This window comes from Artemia franciscana, chromosome 9 (genome assembly GCF_032884065.1).
Source record: "Artemia franciscana chromosome 9, ASM3288406v1, whole genome shotgun sequence".
NCBI classification, from domain to species: Eukaryota; Metazoa; Arthropoda; class Branchiopoda; order Anostraca; family Artemiidae; genus Artemia; species Artemia franciscana.
This window is the reverse complement of record NC_088871.1, coordinates 24,147,908-24,166,635: the sequence shown is the minus strand read 5'-3', so window position 1 is coordinate 24,166,635 and position 18,728 is coordinate 24,147,908. Positions and strand designations below refer to the sequence as shown.

The 18,728-nt window shown below is 35.7% G+C and overlaps 3 protein-coding genes across 5 annotated transcripts in view; 2 read left to right on the top strand and 1 right to left on the bottom strand.

Moving 5' to 3' along the window:
* LOC136031174 (acetylcholine receptor subunit alpha-L1-like) overlaps positions 1-18,728 on the top strand; it is a 185,825-nt gene that overhangs the window by 23,886 nt on the left and 143,211 nt on the right. The gene's annotated exons all lie outside the window — the stretch shown is intronic.
* LOC136031173 (acetylcholine receptor subunit alpha-like 1) overlaps positions 1-18,728 on the bottom strand; it is an 83,672-nt gene that overhangs the window by 58,975 nt on the left and 5,969 nt on the right. Inside the window, exons 2-3 of one of the 2 annotated variants that reach the window (XM_065710522.1) lie at positions 3,758-3,981; positions 2,527-2,571 (exon numbers count right to left, since the gene is read on the bottom strand). In XM_065710522.1, coding sequence (XP_065566594.1) covers positions 2,527-2,571; positions 3,758-3,949 — 237 coding nt within the window. In that variant the 5' untranslated portion in view covers positions 3,950-3,981. The remainder of the gene's footprint in view (positions 1-2,526; positions 2,572-3,757; positions 3,982-18,728) is intronic. The other variant, XM_065710523.1, reaches the window with a different exon arrangement.
* Positions 8,012-11,476, top strand: LOC136031175 (probable ATP-dependent RNA helicase DDX5). The gene has a single exon (XM_065710529.1). The coding sequence runs from the start codon at positions 9,288-9,290 to the stop codon at positions 10,827-10,829; it is 1,542 nt and encodes a 513-aa protein (XP_065566601.1). The 5' UTR covers positions 8,012-9,287; the 3' UTR covers positions 10,830-11,476.

Here is an 18,728-nt window from a genome sequence, read left to right as displayed (position 1 = left end):
ATACGTGATTGACATACCGGAATGGATCCGCTCTATTTGGGGGAGTTAGGGGAGGCTTACTTCTCAAGGAGTGATAGGATCTTAATGAAATTTGATTTTTGGAAGGATATCGTATCTCAGAGCTCTTATTTTAAATCCTGACCGGATCCGGTGAATTTTGGGGGAGTTGGGGACCTAAAATTTTGGAAAACGCTTAGAGTGGGGAAATTGGGATGAAACTTAATGGTAAAAATAATCGTAAGTCCTAGATACGTGATTGAAATAACCGGAACGGATCCGCTCTCTTTGGGGGAGCTGGGCTGATTCTGAAAAATTAAGAAAATGAGGTATTTTTAACTTACGAAGGAGTGGTCGGATCTTAATGAAATTTGATCTTTAGAAGGATATCGTGTCTCAGAGCTCTTATTTTTAATCCCAACCGGATCTGGTGAAGAGGAAGTTGGGGGGGAGCCTAAAATCTTGGAAAACGCTTAGAGTGGAGGGACTGGGATGAAACTTGGTGGGAAAAATAAGCACAAGTCCTAGATACGGGATTGACATAATCGGAATGGATCTGCTTGAGTTTTTACTTCCAAAACATTAGACAAAACTAGGTATTTTTGAGTTACGAAAGAGTGATCGTATCTTAATAAAATTTATTATTTAAAAGGACCTCGAAACTCAGATCTCTTATTTTAAATCCCGACCTGATCCAGTGTCATAAGGGGAGAGGGCCGGAAATCTTGGAAAACACTCAAAGCGGAGAGATCAGGATGAAACTTGGTGGAAAGAATAAGCACAAGTCCAAGATAGGTGACTGACATAACCGGACCGGATATACTATGTTTGGTGGAGTTGGGGGGGGGGGGGACATAATTTGGAAAAATTAAAAAAATGAGGTATTTGTAACTTACGAACGGGTGATCAGATCTTAATGAAATTTGATATCTAGGAGGATCTTTTGTTTTAGGACTCTCATTTTAAATCTCGACCAGATCCGGTGAAATTGAAGGGAGTTGGAGGGGGAAACCGGAATTCTTGAAAAACGTGAAAATCGAGGTATGTTACGAATGGGTGATCGGGATCTTAATAAAACTTGAAATATAGAAAAATCATATGTCTCAGATGCTCCATTTTTAATTCGAATCGGATCCGGGGACATAGAGGGCTGGAGGGGGAAAACAGAAATCTTGGAAACCGGAAATCTTGGAAACCGGAAATCTTGGAAAACCCTTAGAGTGGAGAGATGGGGATGAAACTTGATGGGAAGAATAAGTACAAGCTATATATACGACATTGACATAATTGGTACGGATCCTTTCTCTTCGAGGGAGCTGGGGGCTGTTAATTTGTAAAAATAAGAAAAATTGAGGTATTTTTAACTTAAGAAGAGGTGACCGGATCTTAAGGAAATTTGATATTTAGAAGGAACTCATGTCTCAGAGCTCTTATTTCAAATCCCGCCCAGATCTTTTAACATTGGGGGGAGTTGGAGGGGGAAACTGGAAATCTTGTAAAACGCTTATAAATGTCGTAGATACGTGATTAACGTAACCGGAATGGATCCGCTCGCTTTGGTGGAGTTAGGTGGTGGGGTTCAGTGCTTTGGCGAGTTTGGTGCTTCTGGACGTGCTAGGACGATGGAAATTGGTAGGTGTGTCAGGGAGCTGCACAAATTGACTTGATAAAGTTGTTTTCCCCGATTTGACCATCTGGGGGGCTGAAGGGAGAGGAAAAATTATAAAAATTGAGGTTTTTTTTACTTACGAGTGGGTGATCGGATCTTAATGAATTTTGATATTCAGAAGGACCTCGTGACTCAGAGCTCTTACTTTAAATCCCGACCGGCATTAACCCTCTGATATTCCTTTTAAAGCAATCTATTGATTCTTAGGATTTTGTTAGAGCTCATACCATATGAGCTCTTGGCTATTCCGACCTCGTCAAAAGTGCCATATGAGCTCTTAGCTCTTGTTTGTTTAATTGAAACTCCCCTTAAACGTTTCAACTTGATGCCTTTAGTGTCATTAATTACAGTAGCCGTAGAAGTAGTATTACAAGTATGCGCATAGTGTCTTCTATGAAGAAATAAAATTCTATTTTATTCCCGTTCGCTTCAAAATAAATTGGTGCTACCATGGTATTGTTGTTGCAGGTCTATTTGATATTTTGGACCGCAGGATGGGTGCTCTTATTCTACGTTACGACTGCGACAAACTTGCTGGAAATCAGAATTGTAGGTTTTGGTGGTCTGTGGGTCTTCGTTTATGGGTTCTTCTTCCTAGAATTTGGTTTGTCTATGGGAAAGGCCTAAAGTTATTTTAGATCAAAAGAATTTGTGGTCTTGTTGGCTTCTCAACAGGACAACAATTTCGCAACGGGAGGCAAAAGCTGTTTTTAGGTAGTAGTGACTGATTAAAAACTCCTGTTTTATAGGTTGTAAAATTAGTGTGCCTCTAATTTGATTCTTTTTAACGTATGTAATTTAAATGATTAACAGAAAATTAGCTTAAACACAGAAAGAAAGGAAAAAATATTAAAACATACCTGTTCTACCCACATACTAGTAGTCATTATTTGGTTTTTCAAATTCTAAAAAAGAAAAAAATTGTATTTTAATGTAGTTTTAGAACGATGAAATACAAAGGGCTGTAACTAGATTTCTAACTTGTCCAAAACAAAGATTTTGTATGCTTTCACATGAGAGAAACCTGGTTTTTAAAATAAAACAAAAAATCAAATTTTTATTTAGAAACATCTAACAGTGAAAATAAGGTAAGCCAAGAAGAGTTTTTGCCTCAATGTTCGAAACTGTTTGTTTTTGTTGGCCAAAATCTGGCCCAAGTACTCAGCCTCTTTTCACGTATTAGTAGTAATTTCTTTAGATGGCCTTAGAACTAAATCATAAGCACAAACAAAGCGAACATCTGGCATATATTGAGTTTCGGATTCAAAGAGTTTAAGACGACTTTTCTATAACTTTACATCCTTAAGGCTTCACAATTTTTCTCTAAGAATTTCAATGTTCTATCTTGATTATAATGTAATATAAGTCGGTATTAACTAAAAAAAACGTATTTTTCAGATGAATGTAAGGAGTAATATCAAAGGCCAAAACAAACAGAAATTATTCCGTATATGAGGGGGATACCCTCAATCCTTCACTCGTTACGCTATGTTTCTTATAGCAAGAATCAAAACTTGTCAAAATTGAAAATAATAGCGATGGTGACGGGTTTGGGATTTTGACATGGATAAGGTAATCAATGCGTACCATACCTTTTTTTTATAAAAAAAACAAAGGTTCGGCGATGCGGATTTCATAATAACAAGAGACAAGCCGAGTTAAAACGATCCAAACAAATGAGACAAAACCCAAAAAACCAAAAGTTACATGTGTTATAAATGACAAATCTTTAGAAGAAAAAGAAGTTTTTGTCCCACCAGTTGAACAATTCAAAGAAACAAAGGTTCGGTTATATGTATTTCATAATGACAAAAGACAAGTCAAGGCAAAAGTGAAATGTCCAATAAAAAAAAAATGTAATTTAACAAAGGCACTTCCTCTAATTGAAGGTCCATTTGGACGTAATGACATCAAGAAAAGGCTCAAATTAATGCCTACTATGCCATTTAAAAAAAGACAACAAAGGTTCACCGATATGTATTTCATAATGACAAAAGAAATAAAGACGTTAGCTATATCTTGTCTTCTTCAAACTCCAAAATCTTAATTTAGTTTCAGCTAGAGTTCCAACTAGTAGGAAAGTTAACTTACAACATCAATTAATTGTGACATTCGAAGCCCCAATTTCACAGTTAGTGTATCTGAGTCGTTCCCAACAGGACGAATGACTCGGTTATAATCGGTTAAGAGGTCATCATAAAGCTTAAATGCCTCAGCGTCTCCACGTATCTCAATCAAGAAGTTTGAGACCGAAATAAAGAAGAACATAGCTGTTATTTCCATATCTTCGACGCCAATCGTGTCATGGTGTCTTCCTGAAAACGGAAAAATATGAGCCAAATGTAAAACATTTTTGCCGATACCGAGATCATCAAAATATCCAAAACAGCAACAGAAGGACATTTACGACACTATTAATTCGTGGTAAATTTGTCACAAAATAGTTTTTTTTTAACATTTCAAATAACTTAAGTAGGATGACTGGCACTAATAGTAACCCAAACACAAAACAAGGAATTCTGACAAACTTAACACACACACACACACACACACACACACACACACACACACACACACACACACACACACACACACACACACACACACACACACACACACACACACACACACACACACACACACACACACACACACACACACACACACACACACACACACACACACACACACACACACACACACACACACACACACACACACACACACACACACACACACACACACACACACACACACACACACACACACACACACACACACACACACACACACACACACACACACACACACACACACACACACACACACACACACACACACACACACACACACACACACACACACACACACACACACACACACACACACACACACACACACACACACACACACACACACACACACACACACACACACACACACACACACACACACACACACACACACACACACACACACACACACACACACACACACACACACACACACACACACACACACACACACACACACACACACACACACACACACACACACACACACACACACACACACACACACACACACACACACACACACACACACACACACACACACACACACACACACACACACACACACACACACACACACACACACACACACACACACACACACACACACACACACACACACACACACACACACACACACACACACACACACACACACACACACACACACACACACACACACACACACACACACACACACACACACACACACACACACACACACACACACACACACACACACACACACACACACACACACACACACACACACACACACACACACACACACACACACACACACACACACACACACACACACACACACACACACACACACACACACACACACACACACACACACACACACACACACACACACACACACATATATATATATATATATATGTATATATATATATATATATATATATATATATATATCTATATATATATAAATAAGTTGTCTGTCTGTGTGTCTGTCTGTCAGGTGACGTCATGTTTCTGTGTCGACTGACGTCATGAAATTAGTTGTCGTCATTTTTGCTATGACGGTGACGTCATTAACGGTATTTAAGACATTTGTTCACGGAAAAATGTTTAATTGTAAAATGACTGAAGAACCTACAATGGCAACAGCCGAGAAAGCTGCTCAAAGAGTTTATGCCAAAAAACTTGCTGCTGATAGAGAAAGTAAGAAAAGAAAGCGTTCCGAGGAATCACAAGAACAGCAAGAAAAGAGGCTTGCAGCTGATAGAGAAAGTAAGAAAAGAAAGCGTGCCGGGGAATCACAAGAACAGCAAGAAAACAGGCTTGCGGCTAAAGAACGCAAAACCGCGCAGTTAGATGAAAATCCACCTGGACAGCGAGAGTCAAAACATATCAAAACTGAAAATGATAGCGATGATGATTGGGTTTGGGATTTTGACTTGGATAAGGTCATCAATGCCTACCAGATTTAAGTTAAAAAAAAACAAAGGTTCGTCGATATGTACTTCATAGTGACGCTGAAAAATAAAGAAGAAAAAGAAAACTGAAAAAAGGTAAAAAACTAAAAAAAAACTAAAAAGAAAAAATACTCACAGGGACACAACTACAACGGGGACGCCGGGGGCACAGGCGGGATATATAAATGACGACCGGGACACAGGGATTGTTTGAATAGAAATTACAGACCGGCACACCGGGACACAAATGACGACCGGGACACCGGGACACAGGGAATATAAATGACGACCGGGACACTCAAAGAGAAATTACAAACAGAGAATTGACACCGGGACACAAATGACGACCGGGACACAGGGAATATAAATAACGACCGGGACACAGGGACACATCATTAGAATAATGAGGTATAGATCTGAATACGGATTGTTTTTCCCATGGACAATAATATGTTGCATGTTCAAGAGTCAGTAAACCTGACAATTTATTTATATGCACAGACAATGGGACAGCGAAGATTGTTGTATATTCGTATGTTTTACGTAGTTAAAAACATATATTTATATCTATCTCTATTCACAGGTGGGACACAGGGACACAATTACAATGGCGCGTAACTAATGTGGCGCGTAACGACTTACGCGCGCGGGGGGTTTGGGGGGGCGCGAAGCGCCCCACCAACTAGGTGTTGGGGTGGCGCGAAGCGCCACCCTAACAGCTAGTATATATATATATATATATATATACTAGCTGTTGGGGTGGGAGCTGCTTGGCTGTTTTTTCTGCCATTGTAGGATTTACACTAACATTTTTCTTTGAATTAACTATTTGAGCAGCTTCCTCGGCTGTTTCTTCTGTCATTTTAAGATCTATACTATTAATTCCTCTGTACGTGCCAAGCTTGCTAAAGCTCAACAATTTATAATAAACCTCAGAATTTTAAGTAGCCTATCTGTTTTAAGGTTTTCGAATTACTTTAATCTATTGTCAAAATATTTCAAAAAATTTATGAAATTCCCAATTTTTACCAATTAGTTTGTTTTCTTTATATATATAGAAGATATAATCTGGCGTAACAGACATAGTGTAACAGACATAACTCACAAACAACTTATTTTTATCTATGTATATACTTTTATCTATATATATATTACTAGCTGTTGGTGTGGCGCTTCGCGCCAACCCAACACCTAGTTGGTGGGGGCGCTTCGCGCCCCCCCCCCCCCACGCGCGTTAGTCGTTACGTGCCATATTAGTTACACGCCATTGTAGTTGTGTCCCTGTGTCCCACCTGTGAATATAGAAAGATATATATATATGTATGTTTTTAACTACGTAAAACTTGCGAATATACAACATTCTTCGATTTCCCATTGTCTGTGCATAGAAATAGAATGTCAGGTTTACCAACTCTTGAACATGCAACATAAAATTGTCCATGGGAAAAATAATCCGTATTCAGATCTATACCTGATTATTCTAATGATTGCCCTTGAGCTTTGCTGATGGTGATTGCTAATCGAACGTTCCCTGTGTCCCCATCGTCATTTATATATCCCCCTGTGCCCCCGGCATCCCCCTTGTAGTTGTGTCCCTGTGTCCCGGTCGTCATTTATATTCCCAGTATCCCGGTCATCATTTGTGTCCCAGTGTCCCAGTCTGTAATTTCTCTTTGAGCGTCCCGTTCGTCATTTATATTCCCTGTGTCCCGTTGTCCCGGTCTGTAATTTATCTTTGAGTGTCCCGGTCGTTATTTGTGTCCCAGTGTCCCAGTCTGTAATTTCTCTTTGAGTGTCCTGGTCGTCGTTTATATTCCCTGTGTCCCGGTTTTTAGTTTTCTTTTTCTCCTTTATTTTTCAGTTTTTTTCCTTTTTTTCTTTTTTTTCTTTCTCGGTTTTTAGTTTTTTTTAGTTTTTTTACTAGTTTTTAGTTTTTTTTCTTTTTAGTTTTTTTTTGAAGTTTTTACCTTTTTTTAGTTTTTTTTATTTATTTTTTAGTTTTTTTACCTTTTTTTTCATTTTTTTTAGTTTTTTAGCTTTTTTAGTTTTTTTAGTATTTTCTTGTAGTTTTTACCTTTTTTAGTTTTTTTCTTCTTTTGTATTAATGCTAAAGCCAAGGTTCGAACCTGGAACCTCTCGGACCTGGAACCTGGAAGATAACGTTTTATCAACTCAGCTACTTCGGCTTGAATACATTCGTTTCTGAATTGGTATATGATGAAATAATTCAGACGTCATATAATGACGTCACTCGACAGACAGACAGACAGACAGACAGACATAACACACATACAACTTATTTTTATATATATATATAGATTTCTATCCTATCCTCAGAGCAACCACATTTAAGAATTTACCACACTATCAGCAACTGTGACCTTATTCTTTTCTAATCCTTTTACTACTTTCACTAATTCTTCCTCACAAAATAAATCTTCCTTCACATCCAAGATATCACAAACTTTTCATATTCCTTTATATCTTTTCCTGCAACTCTATCTCGGTTTAGCACACTCTCAAGATGTTCAGCCTATCTCTCTTTTAATTCTAGTATTATTAGCAAAGACGGTGGGAGCATTGAAGATTTTAAAATTAGAACAGCCAAGGCTCAGAGTGTTTTTTTTTTTCACTGATGAAAAAAGTTTGTAAGAATAGCAAGATAAGTCTTTAAACCAAGATTAGATTATTGGAAGCTGTAGTGATGGCAGTGGCCAAATATGGTTTTGAAGCAGAGGCACTCAGAACAACGACTGCAAATTTCCTAGACATGTTCCAGAGACTACGGATTGTTCTGGGTACCCGGAGGACTGACCGCATATCAAACAGTATTCTGTACGAAATGTGTGGTACAATTTAGCTTTCTAGGGCTACAATGAGTGAAAGGTTGAAAACAACTAGGGCACGTTCTGCAGGTAAAGGATGACATATTGCCGGAGGTTGTCCTTTTCGACCAAGCGTCGAGGCCTAAACGGAAAGCAGGTTGTCCGCGGCCTGGGTGGAAGGATGTCGTAAAGAAAGAATTAAGGGAAATGGGAACTTCCTGGGAAGCTGTAAAGAGGGTGGCTTTCAGTAAATTAGGATGGCAGAAAAGCGTGCGTAGCTGTGTTGGTCCCAGTTGGCTTGATGGTGCGGTGAGTTGTTAGTAGCAGTAGTATACTAATTTATATGGTATAATGCCCTTTGAACCCTTCACTTATATGTGCCATGGCAATTTAAAATAGTATTGAAATTCTTTTGACCAACCAGTGTGCTTAGAGGCATCATTTTATTTCTTTAAACAATATTACGTCATAGAAAAAATAATGTTATTGCGTAATGATGAAACAGTATTCTCAGAAACATCACATATTACGTCACATGTTTTCAGAAAATTTCTTGGGTTGAAAACCCTTAGAATTCAGACTAAAATGATTGCTTTGTAAAATTAACAGAGTGCAAAACAATCTTGCCACAATGGGGGTTCCTAATGCTCCATAAGCTGGTAATCGAATGGTAGAATGATTCTTGTGCAACGTTTTGGTTGTTACTGTTCTGATTTTGCAGAAATGCAATGTCCTGTCGTATTTTAAAAATAGTTTATCAAACGTATCATATAATAAAATGTCAACAACCTATTTGAAACAAAGCTACACTAGAAGACAAGGTGATAGTGCAGGAGGATACTATCCCCGTTTTAAGGAGTCTTTTAATAGACGGTTTGAATATTATGACAATTCCGGCGTAAACTCTTTCAAGCCAAAACAGATAACGGGTAGCTCAGAATCATATCAAAAACATGTGTATTCTCCGCATTCTGATATCGTGAAGAGATCTAAAGAGGATATAGAGTGTTACCGTGCTTCCAATGAAATTTTAGTTGAAGGAGATGATGTGCCTCGCCCGATTACGTCTTTTAAGGAAGCTGGGTTTCCTGATTATTTACAGTCTCAGTTGGCATCACAAGGGTTTGATAGTCCAACTCCAATTCAAGCTCAGGGATGGCCTATCGCTTTATCTGGTAGAAATATGGTGGGTGTGGCGTCAACAGGATCAGGAAAGACGTTGGCCTTTGTACTACCGTCTATTGTTCATATTAAACATATTAATGCGAAAGAGGCGAGGGGGAATGGACCCATAGCTTTGGTTTTGGCCCCAACTAGAGAATTAGCTCAGCAGATCAAGGTTGTGGCTGACAAATATGGAGAACCATCTCGCATTAGAAGTGCATGTGTCTATGGAGGTTCTCCTAAAGGGCCTCAGTTACGCGATTTAGAACGAGCTGAACTCTGCATAGCTACACCTGGAAGAATGAATGACTTCTTAGAAGCAAGAGAAACAAATCTCAGGCAGTGTACATACCTCGTCCTGGACGAAGCAGATAGAATGCTTGATATGGGTTTTGAACCTCAAATTAGAAAAATTTTTGATCAAGTGAGACAGGACTGTCAAATTCTCATGTGGTCTGCCACTTGGCCGAAGGAAGTTAGACGTCTAGCCAAAGATTTTCTCGGCGAACATATTATGTTGAACGTCGGGTCAACGAATATCTCGGCCAGCCATAATATTAAGCAGATTGTCGATATATGCGAGGAAGATGAGAAAGCCAGCAAGCTGCATTTATTTCTTAATGAAATCTCAAAAGAACAGCAAAAAAAAATAATAATTTTCGTGGCAACTAAGAGAAGGGTAGAATTTATTGCCAAAACAATTTACAGAGCTGGGCATAATGTTGGTGCAATCCATGGTGACAAAATTCAAGAGGAACGAGATAAGATTCTCAATGCATTCAGAAGTGGTAGGAGAAATATATTGGTGGCAACAGATGTTGCAGCTCGCGGTCTAGACGTGGATGGCGTAGACTTCGTGATTAACTACGATTATCCCCAAAACAGTGAAGATTATATACACAGGATAGGAAGAACGGGAAGATCCAACCAAACTGGTACCGCTTACACATTCTTCTCACGAAAGGATGGAAGCAAAGCAAATGATTTAATCAGAGTCCTCTCTGAAGCGAATCAGGTGGTAAGGCCTGAATTGCAGGATATTGCTAAGAAGTTCACCGAAACAGGCAGCAATAAAGTTGGTTATCGTAATAGATTTGGAAGAAGAGGTGGATTTCGTGGGCGTAATGACTACCGAAGTTATCCTGCTTCCAGATGATGGTAAACTGGACTTCTTGCAAGACTAGTGAGAAAATAAACGCATGTTAAAGGCAATAAAAGCTCCATATGATTTTTTTGTATATTTATAAATTACTAGCTGTTGGGGTGGCGCTTCGCGCCACCCCAACACCTAGTTGGTGGGGGCGCTTCGCGCCCCCCCCCCCAAGCCCCCCGCGCGCGTAAGTCGTTACGCGCCATATTAGTTACGCGCCATATTAGTTACGCGCCATTGTAGTTGTGTCCCTATGTCCCACCTGTGAATATAGATATATATATATACTAGCTGTTGGGTTGGCGCTTCGCGCCAACCCAACACCTAGTTGGTGGGGCGCTTCGCGCCCCCCCAAGCCCCCCCGCGCGCTTTCTTTTCTTACTTTCTCTATCAGCTGCAAGCCTGTTTTCTTGCTGTTCTTGTGACTCCTCGGCACGCTTTCTTTTCTTACTTTCTCTATCAGCAGCAAGTTTTTTGGCATAGACTTTTTGAGCAGCTTCCTCGGCTGTTGCCATTGTAGGTTCTTCAGTCATTTTACAATTAAAAATTTTTCCGTGAACGCATGTCTTAAATACCATTAATGACGTCACCGTCATAACAAAAATGACGATAACTAACTTCATGACGTCAGTCGACACAGAAACATGACGTCACCTGACAGACACACAGACAGACAACTTATTTTTATATATATAGAAGATATATATATATATATATATATATATATATATATATATATATATATATATATATATATATATATATATATATATATATATATATATATATATATATATATATATATCTATATATATATATATCTATATATATCTATATATATATATATATATATATCTATATATATAAAAATAAGTTGTCTGTCTGTGGATCTGTGGATCAGGTGACGTCATGTTTCTGTGTTGACTGACGTCATGAAATTAGTTGTCGTCATTTTTGCTTTGACGGTGACGTCATTAACGGTATTTAAGACATTTGTTCACGGAAAAATGTTTAATTGTAAAATGACTGAAGAACCTACAATGGCAACAGCCGAGGAAGCTGCTCAAAGAGTTTATGCCAAAAAACTTGCTGCTGATAGAGAAAGTAAGAAAAGAAAGCGTTCCGAGGAATCACAAGAATCAGCAAGAAAACAGGCTGGCGGCTAAAGAACGCAAAACCGCGCAGTTAGATGAAAATCCACCTGGACAGCGAGAGTCAAAACATATCAAAACTGAAAATGATAGCGATGATGATTGGGTTTGGGATTTTGACTTGGATAAGGTCATCAATGCCTACCAGATTTAAGTTAAAAAAACAAAGGTTCGTCGATATGTACTTCATAGTGACGCTGAAAAATAAAGAAGAAAAAGAAAACTGAAAAAAGGTAAAAAACTAAAAAAAAACTAAAAAGAAAAAACACTCAAAGAGAAATTACAGACCGGGACACAAATGACGACCGAGACAGAGGGAATATAAATGACGACCGGGACACAGGGACACAACTACAACGGGGACGCCGGGGGCACAGGCGGGATATATAAATGACGACCGGGACACAGGGATTGTTCGAATAGAAATTACAAACCGGGACACAAATGTCGACCGGGACACCGGGACACAGGGAATATAAATGACGACCGGGACACTCAAAGAGAAATTAAAAACTGGGAAACCGGGACACAAATGACGATCGGGACACAGGGAATATAAATGACGACCGGGACACAGGGACACATCATTAGAATAATGAGGTATAGATCTGAATACGGATTGTTTTTCCCATTGACAATTATATGTTGCATGTTCAAGAGTCAGTAAACCTGACAATCTATTTATATGCACAGACAATGGGACAGCGAAGAATGTTGTATATTCGCATGTTTTACGTAGTTTAAAACATATATTTATATCTATCTCTATTCACAGGTGGGACACAGGGACACAACTACAATGGCGCGTAACTAATATGGCGCGTAACGACTTACGCGCGCGGGGGGGGCTTGGGGGGGTTTGCGAAGCGCCCCACCAACTAGGTGTTGGGGTGGCGTGAAGCGCCACCCCAACAGCTAGTATATATATATATATATATATATATATATATATATATATATATATATATATATATATATATATATATATATATATATATATATATATATATATATATATATATATATATATATATATATATATATATAAATGTCTGTCTCTCCGCATATGACGTCTGAATTATTTCATCATATACCAATTCAAAAACGAAAGTATACAAGCTGATGTAGCTGAGTTGGTAACGCGGTATGTTCAAGGTTCTAGGTTCGAGAGGAAAAAAGGAAAAAAACTAAAAAAACTAATAAAAGTTAAAAAACTAAAAAGAAAAAAAGAAAAAAAACTAAAAAAACGTAAAAACTACAAAACTAAAACCTAAAAAAACTATAAAAAAGGTAAAAACGAAAAAAAACTAAAACGAAAGAAAAACTAAAAACTAATAAAAAAACTAAAAAAAACTAAAAACTGAAAAAAAACTAAAAAGAAAAAAGAAAAAAACTAAAAAAGCTAAAAGAAAGAAAAAACCAATAATAAAACTAAAAGACACAGGGACACAACTACAATGGTTATGTTTCAGGTTGTAGATCTGAGAGGTTCAACCCAGAATACAAAAGAAGGAAAAAAACTAAAAAAGGTAAAAACTACAAAAAACTAAAAAAAAGAAAGAAAAACTAAAAACAAAAAATTTATTTCATCAGCCAATTCAAAAACGAATGTATTCAAACCCGAGTAGCTGAGTTGGTAACGCGTTATGTTCCAGGTTCTAGGTCTGAGAAACTACAAAAAAAAAATAAAAAGAAAAAACTAAAAAAACTAAAAAAAACTAAAACAAGGTAAAAACTACAAAAAAAACTAAAAAGAAAAAAACTGAAAACTATTAAAAAAATTAAAAAAAACTAAAAAAGAAAAAAAAAGAAAAAAAGGAAAAAACTGAAAAATAAAGGAGAAAAACAAAACTAAAAAAAAACTAAAAAGGTAAAAACTACAAAAAAAAACTAAAAAGAAAACAGAAAAAAACTAAAAAAACTAAAAAAAAGGTAAAAACCATAAAAACTAAAAAGAAAAAAGGAAAAAAAAAACACAAAATTTATTTCATCATATACCAATTCAAAAACGAATGTATATACACAACGGGACACAGGGACACAAATGACGACCGGGACGCCGGGGGGCACAGGGGGATGTATAAATGACGACAGGGGCACAGGGAATATTTGATTAGCAATCACCATCAACTCACCATCAAAGCTCAAGGGCAATCATTAGAATCATGAGGTATAACTAAAAAAAAATAAAAAAAAGGTAAAAAACATAAAAGTAAAAAAAAAGACCAATTCAAAAACGAATGTATATACAGACCGGGACACCGGGACACAGGGAATATAAATGACGACCGGGACACTCAAAGAGAGATTACAGACTGGGACACCGGGACACAAATGACGACCGGGACACAGGGAAGAAAAAAGAAAAAAACTAAAAAAAAAGTAAAAACCAAAAAAAAAAACTAAAAAGAATATAAATGACGACCGGGACACAGGGACACAACTACAACGGGGACGCCGGGGGGCACAGGGGGATATATAAATGACGACGGGGACACAGGGAATGTTCGATTAGCAATCACCATCAACAAAGCTCAAGGGCAATCATTAGAATCTTGAGGTATAAATCTGAATTCGGATTGTTTTGCCCATTGAGAATTATATGTTGCATGTTCAAGAGTCGGTAAACCTGACAATCTATTTATATGCACAGGCAATGGGACAGCGAAGAATGTTGTATATTCGCAAGTTATTCGCAAGTATATATATATATATATATATATATATATATATATATATATATATATATATATATATATATATATATATATATATATATATATATATATATATATATATATACATATATATATATATATATATATATATATATATATATATATATATATATATATATATATATATATATATATATATATCTTCTATATATATAAAAATAAGTTGTCTGTCTGTCTGTGGATGTGTGGATCAGGTGACGTCACCTGAAAAAACTGGATCAGGTGACGTCAAAACTGAAAAAACTAAAAAAAGGCAAAAACTACAAAAAAAACTAAAAACTAATAAAAAAAATAAAAAAGCTAAAAAACTAAAAAAACTAAAAAAGGCAAAAACTACAAAAAAAACTAAAAACTAATAAAAAAGCTAAAAAACTAAAAAAACTAAAAAAAGGCAAAAACTACAAAAAAAACTAAAAACTAATAAAAAAAATAAAAAAGCTAAAAAACTAAAAAAACTAAAAAAAGGTAAAAAACTAAAAAAACTAAAAACTAAAAAAAACTAAAAAAAAAGGAAAAAACTGAAAAATAAGCTAAAATAAAGGTAAAAACCAATACACCTGAAAAAACTGGATCAGGTGACGTCAAAACTGAAAAAACTAAAAAAAGGCAAAAACTACAAAAAAAACTAAAAACTAATAAAAAAAATAAAAAAGCTAAAAAACTAAAAAAACTAAAAAAAGGCAAAAACTACAAAAAAAACTAAAAACTAATAAAAAAGCTAAAAAACTAAAAAAACTAAAAAAAGGCAAAAACTACAAAAAAAACTAAAAACTAATAAAAAAAATAAAAAAGCTAAAAAACTAAAAAAACTAAAAAAAGGTAAAAAACTAAAAAAACTAAAAACTAAAAAAAACTAAAAAAAAAGGAAAAAACTGAAAAATAAGCTAAAATAAAGGTAAAAACCAATAAAAAATTAAAAAAAAAACTGAAAAACTTAAAAAAAAGGCAAAAACTACAAAAAAAACTAAAAACTAATAAAAAAAGTAAAAAAGCTAAAAAACTAAAAAAACTAAAAAAACTAAAAAAAGGTAAAAAACTAAAAAAAATAAAAAATAAAAAAAAACTAAAAAAAGGAAAAAACTGAAAAATAAGCTAAAATAAAGGTAAAAACCAATAAAAAACTAAAAAGAAAAAAAGGAAAAAACTAAAAAAAATTTTCATCTAAAAAACTAAAAAAAACTAAAAAAGGTAAAAACTAAAAGAACTAAAAAAGAAAAAAATAAATGACGAAACTCAAAGAGAAAGCGACCAGGACAAAAGGAATGTTCGATTAGCAATCAACAAAGCACCGGGACACAGGGAGTATAAATGACGACCAGGACATAAGTAAAAAAAAAAACTATCTATATATATAAAAATAAGTTGTCTGTGGATCTGTGGATCAGGTGACGTCACCTTTAAAAACTGGATCAGGTGACGTCAAAACTGAAAAAACTAAAAAAAAGGCAAAAACTACAAAAAAAAACTAAAAACTAATAAAAAAATAAAAAAGCTAAAAAACTAAAAAAAGTAAAAAAAGGCAAAAACTACAAAAAAAACTAAAAACTAATAAAAAAGCTAAAAAACTAAAAAAACTAAAAAAAAGGCAAAAACTACAAAAAAAACTAAAAACTAATAAAAAAAATAAAAAAGCTAAAAAACTAAAAAAACTAAAAAAAGGTAAAAAACTAAAAAAACTAAAAACTAAAAAAAACTAAAAAAAGGAAAAAACTGAAAAATAAGCTAAAATAAAGGTAAAAACCAATAAAAAACTAAAAAAAAAACTGAAAAAACTAAAAAAAAGGCAAAAACTACAAAAAAACTAAAAACTAATAAAAAAAGTAAAAAAGCTAAAAAACTAAAAAAACTAAAAAAAACTAAAAAAAAGGTAAAAAACTAAAAAAAATAAAAAATAAAAAAAAATAAAAAAAAAGGAAAAAACTGAAAAATAAGCTAACATAAAGGTAAAAACCAATAAAAAACTAAAAAGAAAAAAAGGAAAAAACTAAAAAAAATTTTCATCTAAAAAACTAAAAAAAACTAAAAAAGGTAAAAACTAAAAGAACTAAAAAAGAAAAAAATAAATGACGACACTCAAAGAGAAAGCGACCAGGACAAAAGGAATGTTCGATTAGCAATCAACAAAGCACCGGGACACAGGGAGTATAAATGACGACCAGGACATAAGTAAAAAAAAAATTAACAAAACTAAAAAGAAGGTAAAAACTACAAAAAAACTAAAAAGAAAAAAAACTAAAAACTAATAAAAAAACTAAAAAATCTAAAAATCTAAATAAACTAAAAAAGAAAAAAAAGGAAAAAAATAAAGGAGAAAAACAAAACTAAAAAACGAATGTATATACAGACCGGTACACCGGGATACAAATGACGACCGGGACACAGGGAATATAAATGACGACCGGGACACAGGGACACAACTACAACGGGGACACCGGGGGAAATAAAGGAGAAAAACAAAACTAAAAAACGAATGTATATACAGACCGGGATACAAATGACGACCGGGACACAGGGAATATAAATGACGACCGGGACACAGGGACACAACTACAACGGGGACACCGGGGGAAACAGGGGGATGTAAATGACGACCGGGACACCAGGACAGGGAATGGTCGATTAGCAATCACCATCAACAAAGCTCAAGGGCAATCATTAGGATCATGAGGTATAGATCTGAATACAGATTGTTTTCCCATGGACCATTATATGTTGCATGTTCAAGAGTTGGTAAACCTGACAATCTATTTATATGCAAAGACAATGGGACAGCAAAGAATGTTGTATATTCGCAAGTTTTACGTAGTTAAAACCATATATATATATATATATATATATATATATATATATATATATATATATATATATATATATATATATATATATATATATATATATATATATATATATATATATCTATCTATATTCACAGGTGGGACATAGGGACACAACTACAATGGCGCGTAACTATTATGGCGCGTAACGACTTACGCGCGCGGGGGGGCTTGGGGGGGCCCCCCCGCGCATATATATATATATATATATATATATATATATATATATATATATATATATATATATATATATATATATATATATATATATATATATATATATATATATATATATATATATATATATATATATATATATATAAAAATAAGTTGTCTGTCTGTCTGTGGATCAGGTGACGTCATGTTTCTGTGTTGACTGACGTCATGAAATTAGTTGTCGTCATCTTTGCTTTGACGGTGACGTCATTAACGGTATTTAAGACATTTGTTCACGACACAAATGACGACCGAGACAGAGGGAATATAAGTGACGACCGGGAACCTCAAAGAGAAATTACAGACTGGGACACCCGGACACAAATCACGACCGGGACACAGGGAATATAAATGACGACCGGGACACAGGGACACAACTACAACGGGGACGCCGGGGGCACAGGCGGGATATATAAATGATGACCGGGACACAGGGATTGTTCGAATAGAAATTACAGACCGGGACACCGGGACACAAATGACGACCGGGACACCGGGACACAGGGAATATAAATGACGACCGGGACACTCAAAGAAAAATTTACAAACTGGGACACCGGGACACAAATGACGACCGGGACACAGGGAATATAAATGACGACCGGGACACAGGGACACATCATTAGAATAATGAGGTATAGATCTGAATACGGATTGTTTTTCCCATGGACAATTATATGTTGCATGTTCAAGAGTCAGTAAACCTGACAATCTATTTATATGCACAGACAATGGGACAGCGAAGAATGTTGTATATTAGCATGTTTTACGTAGTTAAAAACATATATTTATATCTATCTCTATTCACAGGTGGGACACAGGGACACAACTACAATGGCGCGTAACTAATATGGCGCGTAACGACTTACGCGCGCGGGGGGGCTTGGGGGGCGCGAAGCACCCCACCAACTAGGTGTTGGGGTGGCGCGAAGCGCCACCCCAACAGCTAGTATATATATATCTATA

What these genes read in the sequence shown, in the direction of transcription:
- LOC136031175 (XM_065710529.1), top strand. Translation starts at nt 9,288, where the DNA reads ATGTCAACAACCTATTTGAAACAAAGCTACACTAGAAGACAAGGTGAT.